The 11,236-nt window shown below is 38.3% G+C and overlaps 1 protein-coding gene across 1 annotated transcript; it reads right to left on the reverse strand.

Moving 5' to 3' along the window:
- Positions 1-5,094: 5,094 nt before the first annotated feature.
- LOC129927354 (basic phospholipase A2-like) lies at positions 5,095-10,124 on the reverse strand. Its single transcript, XM_056035952.1, has 4 exons — positions 9,932-10,124; positions 8,094-8,268; positions 6,990-7,093; positions 5,095-5,571 (listed from the first exon to the last, which is right to left on the reverse strand). The coding sequence occupies exons 1-4, from the start codon at positions 9,969-9,971 to the stop codon at positions 5,450-5,452; spliced, it is 441 nt and encodes a 146-aa protein (XP_055891927.1). The 5' UTR covers positions 9,972-10,124; the 3' UTR covers positions 5,095-5,449.
- Between the last annotated feature and the right edge of the window lie 1,112 nt (positions 10,125-11,236).

An 11,236-nucleotide genomic window follows, 5' to 3' on the forward strand; every position in this document is an offset into this window, starting at 1 on the left:
TTTTTTCACCGGCTAACTCTAGTCAGAAATAAAAGAGTGATCTTTCCTTTACTTCTTGGTGTCCAGACTGTTGAGACATGAAGAGAATTATATATATATATATATAGATGAAAAGGTACAACACTTGCCCTGGAATGTTGTTTTCTAATTACATTCAGACTACTCGTGTTTTTCTCACACACTAAATTATTCTTATTGTGGGGGAGGGGGGCCCACTTAGGTATACTTGAACCCGGGCCCGCGACTACCTTGCTACGCCACTGCCCCCAAGGGGGTCGCGATCCACAGGTTAAGAACCCCTGATGTAGTCACTGAGTAGTCAGTCCTACGTATCATTCATATAGTTAACAACTATAAATTTATCATTGAATATATCCTATTTATTACATAGAATTGGCATTTTACAGTTCTGAATAAACCGAAATATAGATGAATACAATATCATATCTCCCGAGTTGTTTCCCCGTATTTAATGCATGTACAGTGAGCGTTGTAGAAGCACTAGATGGCGCACATGAACAGATCAGATTCGTAGTAGCCACTAGTTGCCAGGTTGTTCGTCGTTCCCGGGCTCGAATCCTGGGATTTTTAATTTCGGGATCCTTGGGCGCCAGAGTCCACCCAGCCCTAATGGGTACCTGACATTAGATGGGGAAAAGAAAAGGCTGTTGGTCGTTGTTCTGGCCACATGACACCCTCGTTAACCGTAGACCACAGAAACAGATGACCTTTACATCACATGCCATAATGACCACAGTGTCTCAAAGGGGAACTTTACGTTTACTAGAACGGCCCGCTTTAAATCGCCCACCCAAACACACTCGCCCGCCCCCCCCCCTCCTTTTTTTTTAAACATTTGAATTTTAGTATCTGTCACATCTAATTGTACAGCCGGCTTTATGAACCTATCCCTCGTAAACTCATATTTTTTGGCATTTCAATTACCAATATCATTGTCCCCCTCACACATGAACGTCTTAGAAAATAGTCCTACACACAATATATGAGTATTCTACTTTTCTTTGTGCAGCATGTTTATTATGTTAATGCAGACTTAAGTAATCATTTGAAAAGTAGGGCTACCTTACAGTCGTTGATTCAGTAAACTACATTGCTACACAATACTGTTGCTACACAATACTGTTGCTACACAATACTGTTTCGGCAGTATTTGCAAACACGCCAGTACATAGATTGAGCTTGGCTCTGTTCCACCGGATCTGGAATTCTCAAGGTAAACTTTGTTACAAGAAGCCCGTCTTTAATTAAAATCTCTTAAACCTGTAATAGTGAACAACTTGCAACCTTTTCTGAAGTCATCAAGCTGGATGCTTAATATTGGAAGAGGAAGAGAAGAGAGATCCTTTCCTGATATGCATGATCAATAATATCAGCAGACTATTGTCCTGTGAACAGTGTCATTAGATAAGGAAATTGCACTCAACGAATTTGACTCCAATCATAACTCGACTAATTGTTGAGAGCTACCGAATAAGAAGCCTTAACGGCCACATGTTTGGATTATGGTGTTTGCCACCAGAATTACGTCTGAATTTAGTTTGAAAACAAAAAAAATTATAATTACTGGACGTCCTTTTCATATAGCTTAGACGTCTCAGTTTATTCGGCTTCATACATTCGGCAGATAGAACTTCATCACAAATGAATTATCGGATTTTTCAAAGTCCTGCTTGAACTATTGAACCAAACCGCAGACAAAACGTCATCATGTGTTCCTATCTAACGTCCATGATCCATGGTCATGAGATGCTTCCTAATGGATATATTACCTTCAACACCATGGACTAGGAAACAATTTCGCGACTTGCTACAATCTTCACGATTGAAACATTGTTTGATCCCGCAATGGAGTTAACCAAAGCGTTTGATGGACAGTAATTTCAAAAATATTTATCCTGCGACAATGACAATATTGTATGTAACTGTTGTAATATCAACTTTCAAATGACAATTACATTTAAAAAAAAGGAAAAAAGTAACTACCTAAAATGTGTATCTTCAAGCAATGATGTTACACATACTAAAAGTGCCCACTTTATTCTCTAGTAATATGTCCGTGTTCTTAAAGAATTCTTACTCAGTTTTTATTTCATTTAATTGACGTTTCCAGATTCTCTATAACAGCGATGCCCAAACTACGGCCCGCGGGCCAGATCCGGCCCGCGACGTGCTTCTATCCGGCCCGCCAACGCATGGGAACAAAATGTAAAAAAAAACAATTAAAAATTTAAAAAATGTTAACAAAAAAAATAAAAACTTGATTTTTTAAATTAAAAAATTAGAATGTTGAATAAATATTCTCTTTAAGTTAGGATTCTCACTCATTCTTTGATGAATTTCATCTTTATGTTTGGTATTCTAATATTCACAGTAAATATTTGTTTGTATTGTAAGAACACAAGTGTTGTTTTTTTCAATGGCGATAAAACTAGACAGCTATTTTTAATTCTTGGAAAATTCGGCTACTGCCTTGAGCTAGGCGTGTCCTTGACACCTTGTGTGTGCAACACAGAGCATCATTGATGCATCGTTTTGGGTCGTGTTCTTTTGATGTCAAAGCGATTGGTACCGTAGTGTTGAAAGTTTGTGATTTAATGAAAAGGGAGAGCCTAAAAAACGAAAAGTGGACTCTGAATGTCGAAACTTTCAAGAAAAGTGGACAGATCTTTACTTTTTTGTGGAATATGATAGTAAGTCAACATGTTTGATTTGTAAAGAAAGTGTGGCTGTTTTTAAAGAACATAACATTAAAAGGCATTACGAAGCCAAACACATAAACACATATGGTGGCATTCTTGGTTTGAGCCGCGAAGACAAGATTGTCAGTTACGACTAGAGATTGGGAGATTGACAAGAATATTTAACAAAAAGAGACAAGAAAATGAGTCTTCGATAAGGGCCAGCTACAGAGTTGCTCACATCCTAAGTATAGCAATGAAGCCTTTTTCAGATGGCGAATGTGTAAAAAAGTGCTTGCTAGCAGTGATGGAAGAAATGTGTCCTGAAAAGAAGAATGCAGTAGAAGTTGTCAGCCTTTCTCGCATGACAATTACAAGGCGAGTGGAAGATATGGGGGTAAATCTTCATTCACAATTAAAAGACAGAGCAGCAGAATTCGAAATGTTTTCTATTGCTGCTGACGAGTCCACTGACATAACTGATACTGCGCAACTCTTGGTATTTATTCGCAGTACAATCAGCAACTTTGATATAACAGAGGAGTTAGCAGCTATGAGGAGCATGCATGGGACAACAACTGGAGAAGACCTGTTCAAAGAAGTGTCAACCATCATGGAGGACCTTGCTCTTCTTTGGAATAAATTAGTTGGAGTGACTACTGATGGCGCTAGAAATATGGTTGGATGTCACAGCGGACTGACAGCAAGAGTTATTAAAAAATTTGTTGAGTCAATTGGAACTGAACCCCTGCGGCTTCACTGCATCATTCACCAACAAAATCTCTGTGGAAAGGTTTTGAATCTGGACCATGTGATGATTGTGCTCAGTACTGTACATTTCATCAAATCACAAAAGCGTTGAATCACAGAACTTTCAAAGATTTTCTGACAGAAATAGAGTCCTAATATGAAGACGTTCTATTTCACAGTGAAGTGCAGGGGGGGGGGGGTCTGGTAAAGTCGAGGAAAGGTGTTAAAACGTTTTTTTTTAATCAAAACAAGTGCAACAACTGAACGACCCTTCATGGTTGTGGGATTTGGCTATTTTATGCGACATCACATCTAAATGAACTTAACATTTAAACTTAACACCAAACTACCAAGGGAAAGACACATTGATTTCGCATGTGTATGTAGACATATGTGCTTTCCAAACAAAATTGCAACTCTACATTCAACAGGCGGAAAGGGTGCATCTTGTCCACTTTCCTACCTGTACCACTCTACAAAATGATAAGCAGCTAAATATGTCTCTCCCAAAAGAAAGAATGATCCAACTTCTGAGGCTCTTGATGGATAATTTCAGTGAAAGATTTGTGGATTTTCAGAATTTAAAAAATGAAATCCGTCTTTTTGAAAATCCGTTTGCTGCAGATGTATCAAGTACCCCGACAGATCTACAACTGGAACTGATTGACTTACAAAACCAGACATCCCTGCTTGACAAATTTCAAGTGATGCAGACCATTGACTTCTACTCCATGTTACTTGCTGAAGCGTTTCCAAATCTTCGAAAACACGCACTAAGGATGATCACAATGTTTTCAAGCACTTATTTGTATGAACAAACTTTTTCAATGATGAAACGGCCGGAAACCAAGTTACGTAATGGCCTCACTGATAAACATCTAGATTTAGTGCTCCGAGTTGGTGTTTTATCTATGCAGCCAGATATTCAGAAGATGGTTTTGGATAAACTTCATGCATCACATTAATTTATGTAAGTAGATCCACAAATAAAACTATTAAAAATAGCATATTGTATTTTTTTTTTCTTTTTGGTGATATGGCCCGCGACACGAATGCCGAAAATTAAAATGGCCCGCAGACCGAATAAGGTTGGGCATCACTGCTCTATAAGATGTCCTCACCTGAGTTAATAACCCTTAAATCCTGCTATAAAGATCAAATTCATGATCCGCTGAAACAGAACCAAGCTCAACCATTGTAGGCCTACTGACGGTGGTGTGTTTGCAAATACTGTCGCAACACAATATTGTGTTGACATAACATAACATAATAAACATGCTTCACAAGAAGGTACATTGAAAGTCATAAAGATATACCTAAGGGGTCGATACATGTTCATTTCTTAGACCAATAATTAAACATGCAATGGCTAATTAGAAGCTTCCAATACTTGCGCATGATGCTGGCAAGCAGTATCAAAGCTATTAATTTAGGATTGTATGACTTTGATCTAACTCAGAACTCGATTCTATAAGCATTTACTTCGCTTTCTTAGTCGTGGTGGGAAAATATTTAAGACTACACACTAGCACACATACTCTCAAAAATAACAGCACACATATTTAAACACCGACACAATAACATTTGCACACACACACACACACATATTTTAAAAAAAGAAGAAAAAAAAATAAACAAAAACAAATGTCTCTTTCATATTTTATCTTATAAATTACAGACGATACTTCAAGATAGAAGAGAATTACGAAATATTAAGAAAAAAAAATAGCGATTCTTCATCACTAGCCTATATATATTTATTGTGGTTAGTTAAATTCTTTTAAGTGCCCTAGAAATAACATTTGAATATTGTGATTGTGAACTGAATATTGTAAGCTTATTAGCAGTCACTTGTGTATCATGCAATGAAACAGCTCAGTAGAGCTATAAAATTATGCGAGTGTAGGAGTATGTATATAATGTCTTATATTAGAATATAATGTGTGTTTATGTGCGGACTTTTCTGTATGTTTGTGTAACATGTTTGCGTATGTGACTTGTTAGCGACAGCGACTTTGGGGGTACAGATTGTAAAGTATGTTATAGTTGGCGTTCCTCAGACACTGCCCAAACTGGACGTCACACTGGCATGACCTATATTGAGCCGAATTCCTGTTAGAATCTGCAAGAAAGACAGAAATAACCAACAAATTAAAGGCCAAATACTTTAAATAACAAAATTACTTTTTGTGGCTTCTCTTTCTTTCTCCCTTTCATTCTTCTATTTCCTCTTTCTTTCTCTTCCCCTCTCTTCCTTTTTCTCCTAGGCCTACTTGTCTCTCCTCGTCACTCTCAAAAGGGCCGGATTTTGGTTACTGGAGGCCCTAGGCGAAGTGAATAGGGTGGCCCCAAATTAAATAGAAAAAACAAAACAAATTTAAGTCCAAAAAAATATTTCCTGTATGTACTTCTAAATCAACAAATAAGTTAAATTCAGTTAGCGCACATATCAAGGATGTACTACATAGACAATTCATGATTACCAGACTAGAAATAACGTTTCGGCGTTTCACCTAACGGAAAAAAAAAACAATGGTCTTCGAACATATGTTGACTAATAAGTAGATCTAAACCTTGAATTATAGTAGAGGCTTAAAGCAAGGCTAGGAGACAAAGCGCCATAGAGTTCTGCTATGTTTGAGAGCGAGGCTAGTAGACATGGAGCCATAGAGTTCTGCTCTGTTTGAGAACGAGGCTAGTAGACATGGAGCCATAGAGTTCTGCTCTGTTTGAGATTTCGTCTATATTTCACTTTTATTTTTCTCTAAAAAAAATATCTCAGTCTTGAGCGAAAATCAGATTGTTTGATTTATGTAATCTTCCAAAAGAGAATGAATTTGAACAAAAACAAAAGAATAAGTGATGGAATTCAAATCAATCTAAGGGCCTGGGCGGCTACCTAGCTTGCATATGCCATATGCAGGCACTGCTGTCAGTACTCAGAAACTATTCTCCATAGCGGTAATTCTTTTCCTCTATTTTGTTTAAAATTTGTCTCAGGTCACTTATGCTACTTGCAGGTCAAAAGAAATATGCTGTTTTTTTTAAAAAATTTGGGTGTCACATTTGATTTCTTTACGTTTACTTTCATAGAACAGGACAGTCCGACTCCTGGCCGTTACGTGTGGCTCAGATATTGGCTGCCTGGTCGTGCGGTTTGCGCGCTGGACTGTGGTTTGAATTTATCGATGGTCCAAGGTTCAAACCTTTCCCGCTCCTATCGCCCGTCGTCCTGCGGGAGGTTTGGACTAGGAAGTAAACTATCTTTAACTCTGAAGGAACATCTGAAACATGTAAAACATTTTACAAACAAATCAAACATTTTATTATAACATCTCCAAACACATTCTTTTAGTGTACTGCCTCCAGCCTCCCAAAATACATACATTTCGACCCGTGAATTATAGAATCTCTTTAGGATAAAACATATAAGCTTTGCTCCAAACTTAAAGTTGAATGCACCATTTACACGAGACCCATCTTTTATTTTGACAGCTAAATATCTAAATAAAAATGAAATGTTTAAATGGAGATACTGACCAGTGCATTGGCAGGAATTACCAGAACAATGATAACTGTAGGTAAGAAATGGTAGTCCAGATCTGCCAATACTGGAGAAACAATTGTCATGTTGGCGACAACAACTTTTGGGGAAATACAGAATGTAAAATACAAATTAGAAAGAAAGAATGAATGCAAGAACTAGACAGCTAATTACTTTCAGTAAATAATCTTTCTAACAAATTATAAAAATTTTACACACGTAGCCACTGGAAATACTACATTCCTCATTCATCTTCGGACTCGAAGACAAGCCTTATTATATATATATATTATATATATATATATTATATATATATAACAATTTTAATCCTAGGTAACTAAAGCACATACGTTTCAAGAGACCACTGCAAATTATTTGACATAATTTTTGTATAATGATAATAATGGCAATGTCTTCGATTCCGAGGATTAAGGCTGAGTGCAGTGTTTCACATAATACGCAAACCCAGTTGCGAGCTGCATATTTTCCCAAATTTCGTGCAGACAAAGCCGTCTGCTGGCTGTCTACTTAAGTTTTCTTTCCGTCTTTTGTGCCTGTCTTCAATAATGGCTTTTCTTTGAGTCTCAAATGTTTGTCCCGCAGCTTTTGTGAGAGCTCTTCAACTGTCTCTCTCAGAGGTCATCTGCAGCCAGAGAATGATGCTAGGTACTTTCCTCTATGCCAGTGAGGGCGAAATGGCGCCTGAATGGATCTTTATAGCGCTTACGTGGGGGCACCTCTGTAACGCCGTCCTCCTCTAAGCTCGCCAAAGAAGATCGCCTTTGCCATGTGGTCGTCTCCCATGCGGGATAACTGTTATTGACAGCATAAAAATTAATAAAACAAATGACATTTTGTTCAAATTTGCCTTCTCACGCTTCTTTATAAGTGGTTTTCTTAGAGAGGGTTAGGGCGGATTTTTAAAAAGAAAAATACGAGAAGGGACAAAAAAGGTTGAAGACCACTGGACTAGAAGGTCACTGTTGTTCTGCTAGAGCCCAGATCTCGCAGCTAAGAAGCTAATGACTGAAGCCCGTTACCTACGTCATCAGCCTCTATGATACAAGAGAAAAATATTTGTTTACAAGAGAGGTTTATACCTGTCTGAAGAGTCTAGTGGGTTACTCCCCCAGCTTCTAAGACCACAGAAGCAGCCATAGAAACTATAGGACAAGCAGTTACGTCTGGTGTTTCTCTGTATGATGTCACACAGCTGTAGGGAGTTACGCTTGTTTCGTGATGGGGAATCATTCAAAAAAGATGACAAGGATGACCCTGCAATTTTAAGAAAATAAACATTAGATTCCTTATTGAATACTCCCCCAGCTTCTAAGACCACAGAAGCAGCCATAGAAACTATAGGACAAGCAGTTACGTCTGGTGTTTCTCTGTATGATGTCACACAGCTGTAGGGAGTTACGCTTGTTTCGTTATGGGGAATCATTCAAAAAAGATGACAAGGATGACCCTGCAATTTTAAGAAAATAAACATTAGATTCCTTATTGAATTGTGGGAAGCGTGGTCGAGAGGCTAAGTGCGCTTGAACTTGGCTTGTCTTGGCTATCTAGAAGGGGGCTCGAGGTTCGACACCCGACTCGGGCAGAGTTGTGTTAACTGAGCGCCTAAAGGCGCTCCTAGATACCCCCTCCCCCCCCCCCTGGTCCACAAATGAGATTGGACCAAAGCGCTCTGAGCATGCTATAAGCATGAAAGTAGCTCTATATAAAAGCTATAATAAATTGTAGCAGTGACAGAACGCTGAAAAAAATAAATAAAAACTCAAACCAAGGCTTTAGAAATGATTGAAACGAAGAAGCGAAGAAAAGCGCAGACGACCAACAGTGGAAATTAAATTAAATCGACGACTAGAAAATATTGGTTTAATGTACGTCATGATGTCATCTATAAATAAATATAAAGACATTATCTTCGAGCCCGATGATCTTCGAACTTGTAGAGCTGTATGTGATCCTGATAAAGACGCCGTTTTAAAAAAAATCTGTAATTAACCAAACATCCAGCAAAAAGTAATTCTTCATTTTTTCTATTCGTGTCCCTCGTCCGGCAAGCGTTGTCCAAAGTGCTAAAGCGTCAACATTATTATCCATCAATCGAATTCAAATCTTTCATATTGTCAGAAAAATAAGTTTCGAAATGTCATAAAAACCAAATCGAGTTATCCCGGAATATGTCATAGTGGTATGAGCATAGGGCTATAGACGTCCGGCAAAAGGAGGTCATGTCCTCCTTCATGGGGTCCTGTCCAGGCATTGACTTAACTAAAGTATAAAAATGTCCTGCTTTTTCGATTTAGATATTATCCATCAATCGGTTTCTATGCCTTCGTACCTTCCGGACAAACTCACTGATAGACAACTAGTAAGGTGACAATTTGTATTCGTGTCCCTCGTCCGGCAAGCATTAGCCTAAGGCGTCAAAATGTTGTTTATTGCAATAAAACATTATCCATGAATCGAATCTCTCGCATTGTCATGTTTTAAAAATGTCAGAAAGATAAATTTCGAAACAAACTCCTTCGTGGAGATCTGTGACTTTTTAATTCCCACGCATGACCCTAACTTTGAAATGGCGTTTTCACTGATCAACGCGCAGTGGTAAAAAGAAAGAAACAGATTGACCCAGTGAAAGTGGCAGTCATTTTTCTCACGTTCAATCCAAAGAAAATGTATTGTAAACCTAGTATTTTTAAGTATAATTTGTCTTTTTTTTATGGGTCCTTCTTGTAAGGCCTTGTTCTCCTTTGAAGGACTTTTTCTTCCATTGTCTGGTTTAGACAAGCATGCTTATATTCTCATTCTTTAATTAAAGTTTCTTTTACATTTATGCTTGAGTCCTATACCTACTTTTATTAACCATTTAGATTTATGTAAATCGCTCTAATACTATATAGGTACATGATCGGATGTACCAGATTACCTGCTAATACGAATAGAATAATCATTTGACTGGTCCACATTTTCAATCACTGGTCACACCTTGCAGCCTATGTGTGTGTGTCTTGCGGAGTTAAGGCTGAATCCAAATAGAATGTTTTACAATCCTTCAGAGGATAACAGTGAAGACGTGGATAAGACGTGGAGAAGCTATGCCAAAACAACCCAACAAATAGTGTCCACTAGAGTTAGTTTAAGTTGTTCAAGTGTGTGTGTATAAGTGGTGGCATTACTCCAAGTTTTCCAAGAATGCTTTAAATAAGGAAATACGTTAGAATCGCATTTATTGAAAACTCTGCTACGCACATAGCTTACGCTGCTATTAATCCATAGCGTAACAAGCTACCCATAGGCCTGGGTTCAGGACTACCATGGAGAACCCCCTTCCGGTACCTTAACTGTCACTAAACCAAATCGAGTTATCCCGGAATATGTCATACCAGTATGAGCATAGGGTTACCAGACGTCCGGCAAAAGGAGGCCATGTCCTCCTTTACGTGGTCCTGTCCTCTGTCCGTTAGGCATTGAACTTAAGTATAAAAATATCCGGCTTTTTCACAGCAATTGGATATTATCCATCAATCGGCTTTATTCCTTCCTATCTTCTGGATTAATTGCTAGTGTTTATTTTGCATTTCGATGCGTAGTAATCAAGTTGAAAAGGCGTTAAGCAGTCGCCAAAAGAGGAGAATACATCCGCCAGTGAGATGCACTTTTTCTTATAATGTACAATCTGAACAAATGCCCTGCATGGAGTTTCATACGCACGTCTGCGCTAATGACGTACAACTGGGAAAAGCTGTGTCTGAGAATTGCGATTCTAAATATTGTGGAGTTCTACAGTCTTCGATTGGCGGAAATGTTTCATTTAATACAGTGTAATCCTAGATCTGGCTGAGCGGTAAGCGCTTGGCTTTTGAACCAGGGGTCCCGGGTTCAAATCCTGGTGAAGACTGTGGTTTTTTAATTTCGGGAGCTTTGGGCGCCTCTGAGTTCACCCAGCTCTAATGGGTACATAGCATTAGTTGGGGAAAAGTAAAGGCGGTTGGTGGTTGTGCTGGCTACCTGACACCCTCGTTAACCATAGGCCACAGAATCTGCCATATAGAACACAAGGTCTGAAAGGAAAACTTTACTTTTTCTTTACTAGTCTTAGATCTAGTTTTTAAAATTTCCTACGTGAGTTTGTCTTACTTATAGTTTGTCCTCCTTTTTAAGGACTAATTAATGATTTTTCAAAAGGTTTAGATAATAGTGAACAAATAGATGGTATCTTACTAGATTTTTC

The sequence above is a fragment of the Biomphalaria glabrata genome, chromosome 7, assembly GCF_947242115.1.
Source record: "Biomphalaria glabrata chromosome 7, xgBioGlab47.1, whole genome shotgun sequence".
NCBI lineage: Eukaryota > Metazoa > Mollusca > Gastropoda > Planorbidae > Biomphalaria > Biomphalaria glabrata.

Coding starts and splice junctions, on each gene's coding strand:
- LOC129927354 (XM_056035952.1), bottom strand. CDS start 9,971: ATGTGGACCAGTCAAATGATTATTCTATTCGTATTAGCAG. Junction 8,269..9,931: donor TATTCTATTCGTATTAGCAG/GTAATCTGGTAC, acceptor TTAAAATTGCAG/GGTCATCCTTGTCATCTTTT. Junction 7,094..8,093: donor CCACTAGACTCTTCAGACAG/GTATAAACCTCT, acceptor TTTCCCCAAAAG/TTGTTGTCGCCAACATGACA.